The 20,961-nt window shown below is 48.0% G+C and overlaps 1 protein-coding gene across 1 annotated transcript in view; it reads left to right on the top strand.

Moving 5' to 3' along the window:
• Window positions 1-19,218, top strand: part of slc12a5a (solute carrier family 12 member 5a) — a 97,708-nt gene extending 78,490 nt beyond the window's left edge. Inside the window, exons 5-26 of the mRNA XM_066702206.1 lie at window positions 2,946-3,000; window positions 4,746-4,876; window positions 6,692-6,939; window positions 7,134-7,345; window positions 7,785-7,952; window positions 9,279-9,377; window positions 10,047-10,104; window positions 10,277-10,451; window positions 11,987-12,105; window positions 12,508-12,606; window positions 12,986-13,105; window positions 13,570-13,674; window positions 14,093-14,261; window positions 14,555-14,750; window positions 15,323-15,492; window positions 15,737-15,868; window positions 16,554-16,661; window positions 17,312-17,449; window positions 18,078-18,274; window positions 18,398-18,412; window positions 18,822-18,955; window positions 19,108-19,218. Of these exons, the coding sequence (XP_066558303.1) occupies window positions 2,946-3,000; window positions 4,746-4,876; window positions 6,692-6,939; window positions 7,134-7,345; window positions 7,785-7,952; window positions 9,279-9,377; window positions 10,047-10,104; window positions 10,277-10,451; window positions 11,987-12,105; window positions 12,508-12,606; window positions 12,986-13,105; window positions 13,570-13,674; window positions 14,093-14,261; window positions 14,555-14,750; window positions 15,323-15,492; window positions 15,737-15,868; window positions 16,554-16,661; window positions 17,312-17,449; window positions 18,078-18,274; window positions 18,398-18,412; window positions 18,822-18,955; window positions 19,108-19,199 (2,940 nt within the window). The 3' untranslated portion in view covers window positions 19,200-19,218. The remainder of the gene's footprint in view (window positions 1-2,945; window positions 3,001-4,745; window positions 4,877-6,691; window positions 6,940-7,133; window positions 7,346-7,784; window positions 7,953-9,278; window positions 9,378-10,046; window positions 10,105-10,276; window positions 10,452-11,986; window positions 12,106-12,507; window positions 12,607-12,985; window positions 13,106-13,569; window positions 13,675-14,092; window positions 14,262-14,554; window positions 14,751-15,322; window positions 15,493-15,736; window positions 15,869-16,553; window positions 16,662-17,311; window positions 17,450-18,077; window positions 18,275-18,397; window positions 18,413-18,821; window positions 18,956-19,107) is intronic.
• The last annotated feature ends 1,743 nt before the right edge of the window (window positions 19,219-20,961 follow it).

Here is a 20,961-nt window from a genome sequence, read left to right as displayed (position 1 = left end):
TTGTGGAAATGGAGGATGAGCCAGGGAGTGGGGAGAACGAGACAGAATTACTCTCTTTTTTTCTTTTCCCCCCCATTTCTTATCCCCCCTCTGCTGCAGTGCTGTTTGGAGGCATTAGCAGGGCTGTGGTGAGGGAGGTTAACCGCTTGCTCTCTCCACAGAGCCGCTGTGTTTTTGTGACCAAAATTGCGCATCGCCTCCATAAAGCATTTGCCGAGGCCAGGGAGTCTAAAACCCCATCGCTTCCTCCACTCACCTCTCTTTCACGAGGAATAGCTTCTCATACATGCTGAACATCCCCCAAAGCTGTGTTCATTGTGCATGTGGCAGTTAATAACGCCGAACCGACAGAGATGCCAATGCTAGGATTATGGTTGAGACTGTAGCTAAATCAAGCATCAATGCCTGGAATTAAACCTCCTACAGGCGTTGTTTGCTTGGATTCATCCACACAATTTTCAGTATCAGTAAGGATTTCAATTATTTCCCACACAAGGTAAAAGGTAAAATATAAATATACATATATAGTGGGGGAAAAAAATTAATAAATAAAGAACATTCCAATAAAAAACAAGAAAGACCCCATATGCTTGTGTTCTGACGCAGCGTGTGATGGGGGGGCTATAGCTGAGCGTCTGAATGCCAACTTCAAGAGCAAGGTCTTAACAAAGTAGCCGGAAACCCAGGAGACAGTGCAGAGGATCTAAACAGATTGGAGAGTGTCTGCTCTATTTATACAGTTCAGACATTCATTTTAAAGCCTTTGTTGTTTCCGTGCCCTGGAGGAAAAAGCGGATTTCGCATTCCTGCTGCAGTTCGGATCCGCTGGAGAGTGTTTACACCGAGCAAACCATAGTGGGAGGCCTGACGTGTATGAAAGGGTTGTGCAGCCAGGAGGGGCAGCCCCCTCCGATACACCATACAGCCTAACAACGCAGCTCTGTAACACAAGACTGCTTAACTCATTAAACATTTATCACAACCCCTGCGTCTGATTAAATAATGGCAAAATGAGGTTTGTCTCATTAAATATTCACCACTTATTGGCATTTGGATCTGTCTAAACAATGCCAATTGAAGTGTGTCAAGCAGTGCAAAATAATGAAGACAGACAGACAGAGAGAGAGACAGATAGATAGATGTAATGCTTATCCCTTTCCGTTGTATGGTGTTGTATTCTGCACTGTTACTTGTAGTTGCTAGCGGAAAGGAATTGTATGTTTCTACTGTTAAATATTTTATTCACGAAGATGAAGAATGTTCCCTTTGGTTTTTTTCAGGTTTCCCATTGCAACTGGAGGACTCAAGCAAATAAATAAATTAATAAATAATGGAAAGGGGAGAAGCCGAGTTATAAAAATCTGCTCAATTATTAATGTGACATAAAACATCAAACAATAAAAAATAGATTAAACGCCTCCAGCTCTGCGGTTCATCCTTGGGGAGTTTGGGAAGAAATGCCTGGCGCGTGTTATCAATTGTTTTAAACAGGCCTTGTCACTGTGCAGCAACACAATACCGGCACTGAAACAACATGGCAGGGAGGCGAGAGAGAGGAACAGGAAGACCAAGAGAGAGGCAACAAAGGGAGAGGGGATTATGTAGGACGCAGAGAGAATGAAGGTGAAATTCAGAGGAATGTACAGAAATAATTGAAATACATATCTAATGCAAGAAATCTCCAATGCGGTGGAGGCACACTTCTATGAACGGCAGACCTGTAGCTGTGCAGCAAACATAGAGGGTGACTGCTGATCCCCACAAATAGCTACAATATCGAATCACTCGGTAACAACCAGGAGGTTACGTCTCTGACACCAGTGACTCTGGTCAACGTGGTAACAAGAGGCAGAACAGGGGGCAACTCTGGCGAAAGACAGGGAATGGAGGGCACCTAGCTCTACTATCTTCTATTATGTTTCTCATACTTGTTTGGTTGTCATTTTGGCTGGGATGTAGAGTGATGTCACTTGGACCCTCCAGTGATGTCATTGTGTTGTTCCCTCTGCCGCATCTGCTCTTGCGTACCTGCCTTCTGCGTTCCTCAATCAGATAAAAGCAGCTAAAACAATTCCCGTCTTATCTCCCTCATTCAGAGTGCCCCGCTCTCTTCATTACTACCTGATTAAGGAGTAATTCAGCACCAGAAAAGGCTGTCAGGCAATGAGAGTTGTGCACGAACTTAAAACTAACCCGATTAGAAAAAGCTTAAACTCCCTCATTGACGGCAGTGGTTTCAGCCAAGACTTTGCTCCAGTAAGAGAAGGCTGCCTAAATCATCTCTCTATCCCAGTGTGCCTCTGTATTGCTCTCACCTCTCTTTTTCTCTCCTTCTCCTTTTCCCTCTTCCTCATCCTCTCTTTCTCTCTCTCCCTCCCTTGTTGCCACTCTCTCTGTTTCTCTCCCCCTCTCTCTCTCCCTTTCATCTCACTATCTTTCTCTCTCTGCCCCTCTGATCTCTCTTTCCCCGTCTCTTGTGCTCTACCTGCTGGGCTGTAGAGTCCTCTCCTCAGCCCTGAGTTTTAGCAGGAAGTGTCGGCCCAGTTGCCCCAGCTCTGCTGTGTGTCACTTCTCATCTCTCTGCGACTGGAGCAGACCTGCACACCGCACCGCTAAAACGTCTCGAAAAAGTTCAAGCGCCATTTTATGTAACCGCAGACAATGCCAAGTGTTTTTAGGTTGTTGCTTTTTTATTTCCAACCCCTGCAGGGCTTCGATGGATAGGTTCAACAATGATCAGAAAGAAAGAGTGAAAGTAAGAAAGAAAGAAACAAAGATAGTCCATGGTTTTGTTCCTCTGATGTCACAATTTTACTCCAACTGAGATGTTTCTATTTAAATCTTCTGTATCCAAATGAGCTACCTGAGCAAACAGGCCTTCCCTCAGCTTCCTTAGGTTCTTGTGTTCTTACACCTGATACCTCTCTGTTTCTCTGTGTTTTCAGACCATGCTGACCGCCATCTCGATGAGTGCCATCGCTACCAATGGAGTGGTGCCAGGTGAGCAAATCCACACACTGCATACACACATGTGCACGTGGGGAGGGTGGATTCAAGTTTTTGACCCACGGTGGCAGGGGTGGGCAGGGTGACGTGAGGGTTTGTGTGACTCAGGTCCTGTTGGGCCTCGAAGGAAAGCACGATGAGCTGATTAGCAGCATCACCCCCCAGTGCTCATTAACCCATGGCTGAAGTGCCTGTATAATAATACTTGCCCTGATTGGCATGGAGAAGCACTGATGCACCATCGGCCTGAAGAGCTCTTCTCACAGCCCTTACAGGCCCCTGGCTCCGCCCCCCGTAGAGGATCACAAGAGCCCGGCGTCGGGGTCTCCTTCATTATTCCACATCCCCCACCCTTACTCGAATCACCTCCTCGTTCACAGGCACGCAGGTTAATTGCAATTAGCGGCATGTTTAATTATCGTTAATAGCGCTTCCTCATCAGCAGGTTAACCAGGCTGTTCGAGGAGATGCCTCTCTGATACAAGACTCCTTCATACACAGATTAAAAAATAATAATAAACAAGGGCCTTGAGTTTCGCAGGGTGGGAGTTTGTGGGCTCCAGGTGGCTTAGTAACTTAAGCATGTTCCCACTTTAAATCATAACTTTGCTCTCCCCACCAAACCAAACCCTGGGCAAGCTGGCCAATAGGAAGCTGTTACCCAGTCACCTGACCCACATGATTTTTTTTTTTCAACAAGACAATCTTCAGAAGTCCTAGGAAGCGCCCGAGACTCCCAGTTATTCTTCCTGCGTCTCAGAATTTGTGTCAATTTAGAGGCGTTTTGTTATCTGGAGCAGATAGCTTTATAGCTGGGCTTCTGTCTCTCCCCACAGCCGCACTGGCGCAGAGCACTCTCTCTCACGCCTGCATCGCCAGCCCTCTCCACCGCAGCGGTGCGCACCCAGAATCAAATTTCCGGAGGTCACAGTTTACGTATTAGTGGAATAATTCTCTGTTGCCAGGTTGATTGTGGAGCATGGCTAATTAGTTTTGGGTGTTAATGAGCACAACTGCACAGTTAATTAACACAGAGATTAGTGGATAAATGGCTGTTATTGTGTTTGTTGGAGAAACATAAATGAATGAGTGAAAGAAAGAAAAGAAGAACAGATACGTTAAAGTGAATTACTGATGGTATTTGTGACGAGTTCACAAGCGTGCCTCGGAGAGGTTGGAATACTGGCTGGAGGTGGAGGGGTTGGCCTGGGACTTGTAATTGTATTAGACTCAGGAAGGCTCGGAGAGACTGGGAGGCCAGATCAAACATTGATTTCTGCGCCAGACCCACAGTGATGCTCGCTGCAGCTGGCTTGTCTACCACAGCGCAGAGTATCAAGAGCACTAAACTGAGATGCAGTGAAAAAGAGACATGAACAAGAACTTCTCTACAAGACAGTTTATCCGAGCGCAACTGTGTGGTTCCGACGCATTCCTCCCTTCTGTGGCAAAGCTGCCCCACTGTCCTATATCACTAACGTGGAAGGAGAGTGAGAAAGAGAATTTGCTTGATTGCAGCTCCCTTTACCTGAACGTTGCAGACAAGAGAAGGAGGCCTTATTCTGCCTTTTCCTCAAATGTATTTGGGAGATGTTCAGCTCTCCCCTGTAGCCCTGTATGTATTGTTTTGTATTGTATGTCTTTTTTTAAGTCAAGAACAACAGGGGTGCAATTTAGAGGTTGGGATATCAACCACAGGCAGGGGGCGCTGCTCTGACACTGTGCTCTTTGATTGACAGCGGGGGGATCTTACTACATGATCTCACGATCCCTGGGGCCAGAGTTTGGGGGCGCCGTGGGACTGTGTTTCTACCTAGGGACCACTTTCGCTGGGGCCATGTACATCCTGGGGTGTATCGAGATCCTGCTGGTGAGAAAAGCATGCATTTGTGCATTATCTCGCTCCTCATTCTCTTCTCTCTCAGTTTGTTTGTTGCACCATCTCCTCCCTTTTGGCCTCCTACCTCCCAACTCTTGCACTTTTCTCTCACCTCTACCTCCCCTCCCTCTCCATTGCTCCCCTGTCATTTTCACGCCTTCCTTTTTATCTCTCTTCATTTTCTCCTGTCTTTGCCTATCCTCTCCTCTCCTCCCGCCTCCCTCCCCTCCATATTCTGCTCTTCTTTTTCCTTCTCCCTCGCCTCTATTTCTCTGTACTTGTTTTTGTATTCCCTTCTTCCATGTTTTCTCCTCCTTACTCTCACACCTTTCATCATTTCTATCCACCATGATCTCCTAATTTCCTCTCAACTCTCTCTCTCTCAAGCCTCTCTCTCTCTTTCTCTCTCTCCCCTCTTTCTCTTGTTCTGCTGCATTAGTGCATTAGGGAGAGTAATTATGCAAATTCCATATTACAAACTGAATGAAAGACAATGTTGGAAAAACAGCATTTGGCCAAGTAATGGATATACTTTGTTCGGATATTATTAACGACATCATGAGAAGAAAAAAAATATTTATTTATATCTTTATTTGTTTAAAGAAGTCAAACACAAACATTCCAGCCAGCGTTGTGGGTCTCTTTGAATGGGACCTTCATTGTTCTCCATTTGCTTTCAAACACAGCTCTCTTCCAGGACCTCAACTAACCTTCAGCCCACAGGTACCCATAACTTAGAACGCAGAGCACAGCTGTCCTATCTAACGTACCTGAATATACAGAACTATGTCAATCAAGCACATCAGTTCTACCAACTTTGTGTTCATTGATCCCCACAAGGACTCACTTCCACATGATTGTGCAACAACAACCACAAAAACACATGTGCCATGCGTAGCTGAAACTGAGACAGCAATGCGATCCAGCAGGGCAGCCATTATAGATAATTCCTGAAGGGGATGGGAGGCCAACGAGGGGAGATAGGTCTTGGGGGGTGGAGCTTTTCAGAATGCAAAGAGGTTTATGGCAGGGTCAGCCTCAGTTGAACTCTTTTAAATATTTTAAATATACCAGTGACGTGCAGTATCAGAACAGGGGATTATTTCTTTAAATGCTAGCATGTGATGCTGCAAACCTCAAAGGGTCGAGAAGTCACAATGTTAAGAGGATCACTGACTCGTATCACAGTCAGCAGAGGGGTGGGTGTCCAATAACATTCTCCCATCATAAGCCACCAGTGTGCAGAGAACCCTTAATTAACACTGAAGAGCTGAACAACTTGGTATTGATTGTTAATGTTTAGATCTCTTAATTTAGCAGTCCTGTATAAGTTTATGGCACCACTTGCTTAATCCCATTCAATCTATAGCAGTTGACAAGCAATCTGTTTAATATTAATAATGGATTAACCACATTTAACAGTTGTCTTTTAGTTTGTTCTATTGTCTGCTCTCCTTGGATGAAAAAATATGTTTGGATGGTTATAACTACAATAATAAGGCATTTATATGCTGTTATGACTATGTAATAGTATTATATAGATGGTTAATTAACTGCTGAAAATCTACCTTCTTCATCTGTCTCTCTCGCCCTCCCCTCTTTGTCACACAAAAAAATATATTCCCTTCTTATCTTCCAGTCCCTTTATTTTGCAATTTTTCTCTCTGTCTCTCTTAGTCACCACCGCTATCATAGTTTTTTCTGTGTGTGTCTTCAACTGTCTAATTTCCTTGTCTCTCATGCAGCAGCCTACCCTCTATCTCATTCTCTCTCTTTCTCTCTCTCTCTCTCTCTGTCTCCTTGCAGACCTACATTGTCCCCCAGGCTGCTATATTTAAGATGGAGGGTCTGGATGGGACAGATGCAGAGGCTGCCCTGCTCAACAACATGCGTGTGTATGGGACATGCGTCCTATCCCTCATGGCGTTGGTGGTGTTTGTGGGGGTGAAGTATGTCAACAAGCTGGCCCTGCTCTTCCTGGCCTGCGTCATCCTCTCCATCATCGCTGTCTATGCCGGCGTCATCAAGACCGCCTTTGACCCACCTGACTTCCCGTAAGTGAGACTCCCCTCTCCCTGACGCTCGGCTGTAGGAATATGGGATGAGGGGGGTAGGGGTCTTGTGTTCTGTAACAGTTTTCCCAGCCCAGTCGCAGACGCTCATATGGACTTGAGTCAGCCAGTGCTATCACAGCTATCTCTTCTGCTGTGTCTCGTCACTCTTGTTGTCTCTCCCACATGTTGTGCAGGGTCTGCATCCTGGGCAACCGCACCCTAATCTGGAAAGGCTTTGACTTGTGCGCCAAGGTGGTCGAGCGAGACAACGGCACCTTCACCACCAAGTTGTGGCGCATGTTCTGCGACTCAGACCAGCTCAACGCCACCTGTGACGAGTACTTTGTCAACAACAATGTCACCGAAATCCAGGGCATCCCCGGGGTGGCCAGCGGCATCCTGGCCGGTAAAAGAGAGCACTTTTCACTGGCGACATCAAACACATGACTCAGTTTAGCTGGAACTCACACAGATACTCCACCCTGCCATTAAAGACTGCAATTCCCCTGTAGGTAGAGTCTTTATATGTGTATCCTGGCCAGCTAGCAGGGGTCCCATCTCTCAGCACTTCCCATTCTCTAATGCACCCTCACTCGCTCTTATGGAGCTGTTACTCGTACATTCAGTGCCCTTCACATTATTTTTTACCCACAATGCACCTGCTCAAACTCTGTTGTTACTGTCTTTAACCGTCTCATTTTGCCTCTCTTTTTCTCAATCTCTCCTTCACTCTGCCTGCTCCTAATATCAAATGCTGTTCCTTCCTTTCATTCTCTTCCTGCATTTCTCTCTCGTTCTCTTCCTCTCTCTCTCTCTCTCTCTCTCTCTCTGCCTCTCTCTGCCAGAGAATCTGTGGAGCACCTACATGGAGAAGGGGGAAATTGTTGAGAAGACAGGGGTGGTCTCTTTAGTCAGCGATGACTCCCCAGTCACCAGTAGCAACCGATATGTCTTGGCTGACATGACCAGCTTCTTCACACTGTTGGTCGGGATCTACTTCCCCTCTGTAACAGGTGGGTGGGCGAATCCCATCTTGGCTCCATTTCAGACCAAGCTCAGACATGAGTAAATCCAGGATTCCAAGAGTGGTGAACTCCACTGTGTGAAAAACACCCAGCAACAGCAAAGGTATCTGCTGCAATTAGGCCCAGAGGTTTTTCAACTACCCAAATGTATATATATTTAATGGGTGTATGTATTATTTGGGTGTACAGAGTATAGCTCCTTCACCTCAAAGCACAAGCAACGTGCTGCTGCCCTCCCAAGATGAGCTGAGACAGTACCTAGGGCCTGTTTTTGTGGGAATTCTCACTGGTATTGACAACAGTACTCGACTTTAAGACAAGAACACAAAAAACTGTGTTTGGGAAAAAAGTGTGAGTTTGACCACATCTTATAGAAAAGCATCACATATTACAAGCTGGAGTCGGGCTAAAAAGGGCACACAGAGTTCCTGCAGGAGCTATATTTGCGGTACAGTTCGTTACACACCTCCAGGCAAAGCATTGTGTAAGACAGTATGAGACAGACAGTTTCTCCCAAAGGACTCAATCTAACCAGTTGCGATCACACACTTGCCATTACAGCCAAGACACTCACAAACAGACATGCACCCTCCCACACACACACACACACACACACACACACACACACACACTTCCATTTAAATCTCATTTCGTTCTCCTCCCTGGAGTTGCTCCCATCTATCAGTTTTCCTCTCTGCGCTGGCATCACCACAGCCTAATTATTTTTTAATTACATTTCCAGTGTTACTGCTGATGAAAGGTGGCAAACAGTGAGGATCCATTAGTGTAGCATCTTCCAAGGTGTCGGAGGGAAGTGAGAAATGAGATAGGATTGGAGTGCAGTGAGCATGCAATCACACACGCACACACACACTCAGAGCTGCAGCAGATACGCTCATAGATCCAGAACTGCCGTTGGGTTGGAGAGGGAACCCAGGCTGAATGACCACCGTTCATGCTCTGATATGAAAAAAACTTTCACACTAGAGATTCAAGCTGCAATATTCACCTCTTCACTTAAAACATGGGCCATGTGTGTTCTTGGAGAGACACTCGCTGGTCATCTCAGCCTGAGCTGGATATCTTTCGCTAGTGACACAACTAATTCTTGACTAATGGCTTAATTATCATTTTTAATTATGCTTACTAATGATGCCATAATTTAAGGACTCTTTTCATAAGAATAATCATTGTCATTATCTGGACTTTACCATCTAAATGTGACGTATGTAGCATTTACATTTTACTTGTGTGTGTGTGTTTGTGTGTGTGTGTGTGTGTGTGTGTGCATGTGTCTGTCTGTGTATTTTTCAGGAATCATGGCCGGATCCAATCGCTCCGGGGATCTGCGCGATGCCCAGAAGTCCATCCCTATCGGCACCATAATGGCCATCTCTACCACCTCCTTTGTGTGTATCCTTTCCCTGCACTGCCTGTCCACTCTGGTCATTTGAGGCTTTTATTAGTCAGTCTTTAGTATTTTCTCTGTGTGCATGGATTTGTTGATTTGCTTGGGTACGTTAGATCAGTTATGGCCCAGTTAAACAAAGTTAGCAAAGTGTCATTAACCTGCAGGTAACTGTACAAAATATCCTATCAAAAGGAATCTGCAGTAGCAGACCATAAGAAAGTTTACAAACAGGAGGAGGCCATTCGCCCCATCGTGCTTGTTTGGTGTCCATTAATAACTAAGTGATCCAAGGATCCTATCCAGTCTATTTTTAAATGTTCCCAAAGTTTTCAGCTTCAACCACATCGCTGGGGAGTTTGTTCAGATTGTGACGCCTCTCCTGTTTTCTGTCTTGAATGCCTTGAAGCCCAATTTCCATTTGTGTCCCCGGGTCCGTGTGTCCCTGCTGATCTGGAAAAGCTCCTCTGGTTTGATGTGGTCAATGCCCTTCATGATTTTGAAGACTTGAATCAAGTCCCCACGTAGTCTCCTCTGTTGATGGCATTTGACCATAGTTTAATAATTCCACACTTCATCAGGGTTTGCTTTTTCCTCTTGCAATTGTGCAACAAGATTAACATGCAATGTGCGAGTGTGTATGTGTTCCTATTTGGCTTTAACTGCCTGACCAGACATTTCCAGCATCATTCTGTTTGGCGCCTGCATTGAGGGAGTGGTGCTGAGGGACAAGTAAGTCGCAGTTTTCTCATCATAAATGTTAATACAAAAATTATAAATCGCATATGACAAACCAGGCAGCATTTCCAAACATTACTATACCTAGAGGTGTAGAGCCATGCCAGGGACCCTCTCTCCCTATAAGGTGATAGAGAACTGAGCAACTGCGTCCTTTTGGTTGCAGATTTGGGGAGGGGGTCAATGGAAACCTGGTGATTGGCACGTTGGCATGGCCCTCCCCCTGGGTGATCGTGATCGGCTCCTTCTTTTCGACGTGTGGGGCTGGACTGCAGAGCTTGACAGGAGCCCCCCGCCTCCTGCAGGCCATCTCACGGGACGGGATCGTGCCCTTCCTTAGGGTCAGTCTGTCTGTCCTTCTGTCCATGCATCTGCCTGTCTGCCTGTCAGTCCACCTGTCCATTTGTCTGTGACCCTATGTAAAGCAAAGTGCTGTAGCCCTGTAGGCCACTTACCATGATGCCCATCTGCCACTATACAGTTTTGGATTCTCATAGCATTTCATTATTTAAAATTCACTTGTTGTATTTCATATAAAGCATGTCCCTGTCTGACACTTAAAAAAAAAAAATAGTGATTTTTGTGCAATGCAAATCCGCTCAGATTTGTAAATAAATATTCATAAATCCTGGTCTGTACCGTGTTTCCCTGCCAGGGGCTCAAAGCAGCACTTCTCTGCCCTTCCTGTTCAGATTCTCCAGCTGTTTTAATAAGGACGCACACTGTCCCACTGGAGACAAAGTCCACCGCCTGGCCTGGGGGACTAGTAGTGATTAAATATTTTTCAATGGAGTCTGACCTGGCTCGCAGCAGTGCAATATTCCTTCTGCCCTCTGTGAGACAGATAAGATAAAATAAAACAAAATGGAACTGGGGAGGTGGGGAGAGAAGGCTAGAGAAACAGTGATCTCATTATTGTTAAAAAGAAAATAAGTCAATATAATTAATCACTACTTAACACATGCCTAAATAGGACAGGCCGGATTTTTTGGTTTCCGTACTTTCGGACATGCTGTAGCTCACACACACACGTGCACAGAGACACGCAGACCTGCACTCACACACACACACACACACACACACACGCACACAGAGAGACACACAGACCTACACACACACACACACATGCACACACACACACACACAGAGACACACAGACCTGCACACACACACATCTGCACACACACACACACACACATGCACACAGAGACACACAGACCTGCACACACAGCGACACACAGATCTGCACACACACACTCACAGAGACACACAGACCTACACACGCACACACGCACACACACGCACACAGAGACACACAGACCTACACACGCACACACACACACACAGACACACAGACTGCACACACACACACACACACACACACACACACACACAGACTTGCAGACACACACACAAACACAAACACACACTTGCATGCAGAGACACACAGACCTGCACACACTCTCACCTCTGTGTCTCTCCTCGGTGAGAATGAGGAATAATGGTCCGTGCAGTGCAGGCAGCCTGCCCCGGGTGCCTGCCAGGCTGGGTGATTTATGAGCAGTGCTGACTGCCGGCTGTGACCTGAATGGCAGGCAGGGATAGAGCACTGCGGCAACATCCAGGTCTGCAGGGGGAATGTTCTCAAGAACAGTGCGAGGAGTGTGTTTGCGTGTGTGTGTGTGTGTGCGTGTCCATGAGTGTATGCGGTGATCCCCTGTGTGCATGGGTGTGTGGGTATGTTTGCATGAGTACTTATAAAGTAATTGTGTAACCTCCCTCTTCCAGTCCTGTGTGAGTGATTGTGTGGGAATGTAAGAGTGGAGGTGAGTGGCAGTCTGTGATATCCCCTCTGCTGTGCTCCTGCACTCCCCAGGTATTCGGTCACGGCAAGGCAAACGGGGAGCCCACCTGGGCGCTGCTCCTGACCGCCTGCATCTGCGAGATCGGCATCCTGATCGCCTCTCTGGACGCCGTCGCCCCCATCCTGTCTATGTAGGTGAACAAGAACACCTGCGACACCACATACAACACACCCTGAGACTGCCACCCCCACTCCCCCGAACTGGAAAAAATATGCAGAGTCACTAGGGTCCTTCAAAAAGCAGCTTGATCAAATCCTTGGATCCATTAGCTACCTGCAACCGAATGAGCAAGACTACCCCCGTGGCCTCCTCTCCTTTGCAACGTTTTTAATTTTCCTGTTGACCTCCTTCAGTGCTGGAATACCCCACTCCCCACCACACACAGTTAAAACAGCCCTGCAGTCTCCTTTCATAGTGAAGGCTCTGTATGCCATGTTTGAACATTTAAAGCTTACCAAAAAAAAAGTTGAGTAGGAAATAATGGTTGTCTCTTTTCCCCTCTCTCACTCGTCTTCCTCTCCTTCTCCTGTAGGTTCTTCCTGATGTGCTACATGTTTGTCAACCTGGCCTGCGCCTTGCAGACTCTCCTCCGCACTCCCAACTGGAGACCTCGCTTCAAATTCTACCACTGGTGAGAACGCGCTTTGGTTGGCACCACACTGTGTGCGTGAAATAACTGTCTTCACATAAAGCTGGCAAATCTCAACCTCCAGTCCAGTCCTATAAGCCAACTAGTTGGAAATTTCAATCTTAGGGTACTTATGCTGAGAACCCTCCCATTCCTTCCTAAACCCCTTTGCAAATCCCATCCTCTTCATGACCCATCAAGTGAGCAACATATTATGAAGTATTAAAAAAAAACATTTGACACCATTTCGTCAAAGTCAGAGAGTCCAACCTGAGCCAGAAATGGCTGACTTTTAGGGAGGCGTTGCATCACTGAGGGTAAACTGGGCAGGCTGCCTGTCTCATTCCCTTCTGAGGACTCATGGCTGTGTTTCCCCTGGCAGGGCCCTGTCCTTCCTGGGCATGAGCTTGTGTCTGTCGCTGATGTTCATCTGCTCCTGGTACTATGCCATCGTTGCCATGGTGATCGCCAGCTGCATCTACAAGTACATTGAGTACCGCGGGTGAGTGACGTCTGACCCCAGGAGAGAACGAGAGCTGACCGAGAGGGAGCGAAGGCCTTCCAAGTGCCCGTATCACCATTGATGCTGGAAATAAGATAAGAGACGAGAGTTGTGTGCTAATCTACAAACAGTACACTGGCAACAGTGGGGTTCACCATTTTTACCACATCCAGAACTTCCAGACACGTCTAGGCAAAATTAAGTAGCCCTTAAACCAAATACATCCACTTGGTACCTCAGTAGGTAGCCTTTGATAGCGTGCTGAGATGAAAGGGATGCTGTGAGCTTTGTGACCTGCAGTTCCATGTCACAACTGAAAACATGTCAGATCCTTTAGCAAGATCGCTTTCCCACAAGGAAGCCTGGTGTGACATGGGTATAGTAAGGGCACAGAACACGTCTGAAGACTGTGATGATGGGGGGATTGCGGTGAGGGCTGTGCACTGATGGGGACTGTGTTGTAGGGCAGAGAAGGAGTGGGGTGATGGGATCCGTGGCCTGTCCCTCAGCGCGGCTCGCTACGCACTCATGCGACTGGAAGAAGGGCCCCCCCACACCAAGAACTGGAGGTAAGACTAGCTGAGACGGGAGAGCACTGTGATTGGCAAGCAATATTGCAATGCACACACCCTGAACATCGGTGACTTTTTCCTGGTGAAATCACAGCATGATGTGTGTTGTTGATTCGTGGTGAAACATGGAGAGGTTTGGGTACAGGTTATGTGAAGCCATACATGGTATAAGCCAGGGGGAAACCATTTAAGTAACACACACCAAGCCTTAATAATGCAGACCATATTAATAACATGGTAATTACATGTTGATAATAACACACAGAATAGAAAAAATGCACTATGGTAAAAAAAAACTAATAACACTCCTTTAATAGCACAGACATGATAAAAGCATGTAGTAACACCTCTCTCTCACCCTATTTCTCACTCTCTCTCTCTCCATCCCCTATTCCTCTCTCCCCGTCTCCCTCAGGCCCCAGCTGCTGGTGGTAGTGAATGTGGATCAGGACCAGAACGTGGAGCACCCCCAGCTCCTGTCCCTGACCAACCAGCTGAAAGCAGGCAAAGGACTGACCATCGTGGGCACAGCACTCGTGGGCACCTTCCTGGAAAACCACCCCCAGGCCCAGCGCGCAGAGCAGGTCAGTCCAGCGACCAGTCTGTCAATCAGGCGAATAATCAATCAGTTAGTTTCTTATTTCAGTTTTATTTTTATTTCAGTGTATATAGCCCATTTTTGTTTGTTTGTTTGTTTGCAGCAAATGTAATCTTTAAGCCCTCAACAAAGCCAGGTCATAGGGACCATAAAATAATCACTCTCTGCCTCTCTCTATTTGTCTACCCTCTATCTGCCCTCTCTCTCTCTCTATCTCTTTATCTCTCTGCCCTTCACACTCTCTCTCTCTCTCTCTCTCTCTCTCTCTCTCTCTCTCAGTCTCTGAGGAGGCTGATGGAGACGGAGAAGGTGAAGGGCTTCTGCCAGGTAGTTATCTCATCCAACCTGCGCGATGGGACGTCCCACCTGATCCAGGCAGGGGGGCTGGGGGGGCTGCAGCATAACACGGTGCTCGTCAGCTGGCCGCGCAACTGGAAACAGGCCGAGGATCACCAGACCTGGAGGAATTTCATTGGTGAGGCATGCGGGGGGGGGAGGGTTTGGAGAGGGGCAGGACAGGGGAAATGAGCGGCAACTGTGCTACCCCAAGGGCTGGGCTGGAAATCTAGATACCTTAGCGGGATCTCCTTGAAATCTTTGTCTTACCTCCAGGCTTTCAATTCGTGGCAAAGCGATTCCAAGAGTAAACTGAACTGTCATCACCTTCTCAGTCGGTGTGTGCCAGCCTCTCACAGTTGAGTGTTAATTACCACGGGGTGCTAAATGTTTTTTTTGATGTGTGGCAACAGAAATATCAAGGTACTCTGCATTTTCAAAGGAAATTCCCTATTCCATTGTGCTATAGGAATCCAGGGCCTCGCTAAGAACAGTAGGTTTAAGTCATTTAAATTGTTCTGGCTAATCTTCAGCTAATTAAATGACCTGCATCAATTAAGTAATCAAGGGTCAAATAACTGATTGGAAGGAGGTCCCACTTGGAAGAGCCTTCTTTTGGGACAGTGTATTGTCCTAAACCACAGGCAACGTGGTGGGGGTGTTAATGCTGGATGGCACAGGAAGACTTAATTCTTCATCTAACCCTTTCAGAGCTGGTCCGTGAGACCACAGCTGGTCACCTGGCCCTGCTGGTGCCCAAGAACATCACCGCCTATCCCTCGAACCAGGAGCGCTTCACTGAGGGCTTCATCGACGTCTGGTGGATCGTCCATGATGGCGGGATGCTCATGCTGCTTCCCTTCCTCCTCCGACAGCACAAGGTACGGCCCCCAGCTCCACCCATCTGTCTGTCAGTCAGTCTGTGGGTCTGTCCAGGTGTCAGCGTCGGCTCTACCAGGAGCTCTGACGTGGTGCTGTCCTTCAGAGTGTAATGTGCCATGAAGATGTATAGTCAGGGACATTGACTTTACTGTCACTATGGGAGATGACCTTGCTGTCCATTATATTTTGTCCTATCCAACACTGTGATCTTCTATTGTGTGTTTGTGGGGTGCATGTGTACAGGTGTGGAGGAAGTGCAAGATGCGCATTTTCACTGTGGCCCAGATGGACGACAACAGCATCCAGATGAAGAAAGACCTGACCACCTTCCTGTACCACCTCCGTATTGATGCTGAAGTTGAAGTGGTGGAGATGGTGAGTCACCGGCCATCGCTCCATCTGTCTGTCCTGTCCGTCTGTTCAGTGCAGTGTGTGCACTAAGTTGGAGAAGAGGGAGGCCATCATGTTGTCCGTCTGTCTTTCTTCCTATCCATGTTGCTCTTTAGTTTCACTGCTCCCCCACCACCTGTCTCCAAGAGATCAACAATATAATCAGTGAGAGAGAGCACACGGCTGCCAGGAAAAGCACTGTCAGACTCGCAAAAGGTCAATGGTATAATTGGTAGGGAAATGCAGGGATTTCCTCTGTGAGTTTAGTGTAGTCTGTTTGTATCTGAGTGTTACCATTACAGAGACGAGTTATACGGTCTGATTGAGAGATCGGCTCGCCTGCAGGATCTCCTATGTTGCGCTGACACCCCCTCAGTCCTGTTCCACGCATCATAGCCAGTGCTGTGGATCCACACTCGCCAGGAGTGGAATTAACTTGCATTTCTGACATATTATTCAGCTATAAAAATTGTGTGTAAAGTAGTGAGGGGAATACCCCAAAGAGAAGGTTGCATTTGTGTTATTTCAATTTACACCTGGCTGTAGACTGTACAGAAAGTGGTCTCGTTTGCCATGCTGTAACTGCGTGGGTTGGCTCATTACAGCCCGCTCGTGCACAAGGCTCTGTATGTTGCATGGTCATGTCTGATGTAGCTCTTTTCTCAATCAGCACGACAGCGATATTTCGGCCTACACCTACGAGAAGACCCTGGTGATGGAGCAGCGGTCACAGATCCTCAAACAGATGCACCTGACCAAGAACGAGCGTGAGAGAGAGGTACGGCATGCCAGTAAAGACGCAAAAGGCAAATTCCACAAGGTTCTTTCTGGAGCAGAGGGATCCGGCTCTTTTCTCACCAGTGCTCCTAAAGGCTACTGGACTCAGAAGTCAGAAAACAAAAGCCTAAGCATTAATGTCATTAATAAGGCGCTCCAGACACAGAGCTCTCTCCGACTCCAACGCGGTCTGTGCCCTGGCTAATATTGTGCCCTAGAAGTGTGACGGTACGTCAGATTCACCACTTATCATGTTCTAGTTTACCCAGTAGAAATAAACTTTCTTAAAGAATTCTCCTCCAAATACCTCACAGTATTGCAAGAAAATCCTGATGGATCCTGTAATTTGATTTATTCAAGCACCAAAATAGCTCACTTGCCATCGCATTTTTAGCCAGGATGTCCACCCTATAGTGTGTACACATCTATCATAATTATTCACATTAGGTATTAAGATGTAACAGCAAAATTCAGTCCACAAAAGAACTCTAAACAGGTATATTTCCTCTACGTGTCTCAGTGTGTATTGTATAAACATTTATTCCTTCAGGTTTTGCTTCCAGGAGTCCGTGACTTTGCGTTTGCAGCTGTTATAAATGAAGCAATAGACTCACGTGGTCCTGACCTCTCCCCTCTCATATTTCTGCACAGATTCAGAGTATTACCGACGAATCCCGCGGCTCCATCCGCCGCAAGCACCCAGCCAACGCCCGCACACACCTGAGCGTCACCGAGGAGCAGCCAGGGGGCAGCGAGGAGGAGAAACCAGAGGAGGAGGTACCTCTCACAGCCCTGTGCCCCACCCCCACGTCCTCGCGCTCTCTGCCTCCCTGTGCTCCTCTCTTTCTTTGTCTTGCTCCCGTTCCTCCTCCACTTAAAAGTTTACCTTGGTCGATTTGCACAGTGGATTTGTAGTTCTCAAGCTTCTGCCATGTCATCCTTCAGTGTACGCCTCAGTACCATGCTCTTACCATGACTTCACTCTGCTGTGCTTTTACCAGGATTTCCTACAGTAAACTTTTATGAGCCTGTTACTCCCTCTATCATCTCCGCCTTCAGTTCTCTTCCTTCCCTCTGTATATCTGCAGTTACATGAATGAAGGAGTTACCCGGTTACCCCCTGGGAGCTCAGACCCTGTGATATAGTCTGCGTGCCTCTCAGTCAATGAAGTTCCAGATCAAGAGTGTGGACATCCACTGGTAAAACTATAGGAAATGCACACCACACCACGGAGGTCTGGTCAGGTCTGAAAGGCTGATGTCCTTGGCACTAGTGTGTCACACTGAGAAGCCTTGCAACTGTTTCTTCTATCGTATGTGTTTTCATTTGTTTGTCATTGTTGTTCACATCACATCACGCTAACGTCTCTCTCTCTCTCCCCCCTCGTTTCTCGCTCCGTTCTGCCCCCTCTCTCAGTCTGTCACTCTCTCCTGCCCCCCACAGGTACAGCTGATCCACGACAAGAACGCCACCCCGACCCCGGCCAGCCCCCAGACCCCTGCCGAGGAGGTCCAGACCCCCGGCGAGAAGGTGCACATGACCTGGACGGACAAGGCCAAGGCCACAGCTGCCAGCACTCCAGAGGGCATCAAGGACATCTTCAACATGAAGCCGTGAGTCTTAACAATTACTGTGATCCGCTGCGCCGTCTGGTATTAACTGACCGCGGTGTACAAGCCTGGGCACGGTGCTGTCTCTGACCCTCTCTCTCCTCCTGTCCTTTTCTCATGCTGCAGTGAATGGGAGAACCTGTGAGTATAGCTTTCCTGTCACTTCCACACGCCGCCACACACTAGCAGAACAGTTTTAGCAACAAGCGGTGGTGAATAACGCTGTATTTTCCGGGGAAAATCACTTGGCACTCACGCACTGGCACTGAGTTGAGCCAGTGTTATCAGCAGGCCTGTCGTGGTGAGTTTCCTCTGCAGTCTGACGTGAGGTGCTTCTGTGTCGTCTCTTCACTCCGAGCCTGGAAGGACGCACGCTAAGACAACCTCTAAGCATTTTGGTCAAGGAGCAAAGAAGCAGAAAATTTAAATTGGGTGCACAAAGTTGTCAGGGTTTTCAATTGTTCTGTTCATCCTTTCAGCCATAAAGACTTAAATCTCTCTCTCTCTCTCTCTCTCTCTTTCTGTCTTTCCCTCTTGGTGCTCGGATCAGGAACCAGTCCAACGTGAGGCGCATGCACACCGCTCTGAGGCTGAACGAGGTCATAATTAAGAAGTCCCAGGAGGCCAAGCTGGTGCTGCTTAACATGCCTGGGCCGCCCAAGAACAGAAAGGGCGACGAGAACTGTATCCTTCCCTGCACTGTACTGGGTTACTGAACTACTGAAGTGCACTGTGTGTGTGTGTGTGTGTGTGTGTGTGTGTGTGCGCTTGCGTGCGTGTGTGCGTGTGTGTTACAGCCTGCAAAGTGCTGGCCCTTAACTCCTCCTCTCCCCCAGACATGGAGTTCCTGGAGGTCCTGACCGAAGGCCTCAATCGGGTCCTCCTCGTGCGTGGTGGCGGCCGTGAGGTCATCACCATCTACTCCTGAGAGGCCAGCCTGGCTCCTCTCCACCCACCACCCCCCCCCCCGCCCCCACCATCTCCCCACAGACTGAACCCTCCCCAGCACCCTCACCCCACGGACAATTACACCCCTCACATTCCAGCCACAGCCCCCTACCTGCTCCTCAGACATCGCCCTCCCGACCAACCGCCCTCATTGCTTTACATCCTCTCTCCCGGGTGTCGATCTGTGTCCCTTTCTCCCCTGTACGATGCGACCAGCGCTCACTACTCTACCAGAGCTGACAAACAAAACCCCCTGGGGCCAGTTCACAGGGGCCACAGCTCGTGAGGGTAGTTCGCAAGGAATCGTGAGTCTCCGGCTCCTTTCGTTTCGCCGTTATGCTTTTTTTTATTTTCATTTTTTTTTGTCTCAGTATATACAGTATTCAATACATTTTTGTATCACGAAGCTTAAAGAGATGGCACAACAGTATCCATTCAGTGATGTAAGTTGTTAGCTATTGATCACAAGACAACAGGCTCATGGCAGCTTTCTCTTCAGATCCGCAGCTGCGTTATGATAGGCAGCCAAGGTAACAGCAACCTGAAGTGCAGATCAGAGAGAAGCCAAGCTTTATTGTAGTTTTTTCCCCTTCGTTTTAATATTCTTCATCTGCCCGTGTCCTCGATCTCATGCCAGCACAACCCTGAGCCCTCCCAGTGAAACACCCACCCTTGCTACCCACCTTGCCTTCCTGAATCTCTCTCCTTCTCCCCGGCCTCTGTGCAGCGTGTGGGGACTGTCCCTTTGGCGGTTCACTGTCCAGTCCCCCCCAGTCCCTCGCGATGAACACTGTCCCGCCCGGCACAGCCCCTCCATCCGCTCACCCACATCATTCCGCCGCCCAAGGGAGGGGTCGGGGGAAGGGAAGGCGGTCCCACTGTTTGTTTTGATCGATTTCAGTTCCGTTCTCGTCTTGTTTTCGTTCAGTTCTGTTTCTGTTTCCGTTACATTTTATCATTCGATTTGTAAAAAAAATTGTTTTTCCGCGACTACAGACGTTGGGGAAGAAAGTGGGGGAGGGTTGGTGTGGGTCGGTCTGGTTGGGTTCTGTCCGGTTGGGGGGTTGCGAACACAAGATCGCTGGCTGTCGCTCTGTTTTCCCTCGGGCCCGCCTGTCCGGACGAAACATTTTCCAGAGAGGCTGCCAATGGAGGATTCAGCCAGCACAGCTCTCACAGGCTGGAGAAAGACACTGCAGACAGCGAGAGCAACAGCAGTGGGCGAAGAGAACTGAGTAGATGTTTGCAGACAGCTGAACAAGTCCCAAGTTTTTTGGGAACGGCGTGATACTCCTGCCCTGGAATATTTTTGAATACGGGCTACAGCATGTGTGTTGTTTCAGCCATAACAGCGGCTTGCTAATTTCCCTCTGAGTGCGGACTCCCTTTCCTTACGCTACTGATGCAGTAATAACAGGAAATCTGCCGAAGCAAGCCGACGATCGCAGCCCCGGTTAACATAGCTTGTCCCCTGTGGGCGAACAGTGGGCCTGCTGTGTGAACTGACAGCCACTTCCCACATGAGAGGGTGTGAAATCTTCATTACAGAAAACAAGATTTAACAAAAAAAATAAAGGAAAAAAGCCCATGCAATGGCATCCTGTGAAGCCTCTCGGCTGACAAATGCACATCGACGCGCTGCTGTTGCGGATCTCGAGAGCAGCGCATGTGAAACTAAAGGAGCAGTTGCCGCTGCACGATTCTGAGAGCAAGGGAGAGGCAGGGAGGTCTGGCAGTGGCGG

Source organism: Amia ocellicauda, chromosome 4, assembly GCF_036373705.1.
Source record: "Amia ocellicauda isolate fAmiCal2 chromosome 4, fAmiCal2.hap1, whole genome shotgun sequence".
NCBI classification, from domain to species: Eukaryota; Metazoa; Chordata; class Actinopteri; order Amiiformes; family Amiidae; genus Amia; species Amia ocellicauda.
Note: the sequence above shows the minus strand (reverse complement) of the source record. Positions and strands in the feature narration are given on the sequence as shown.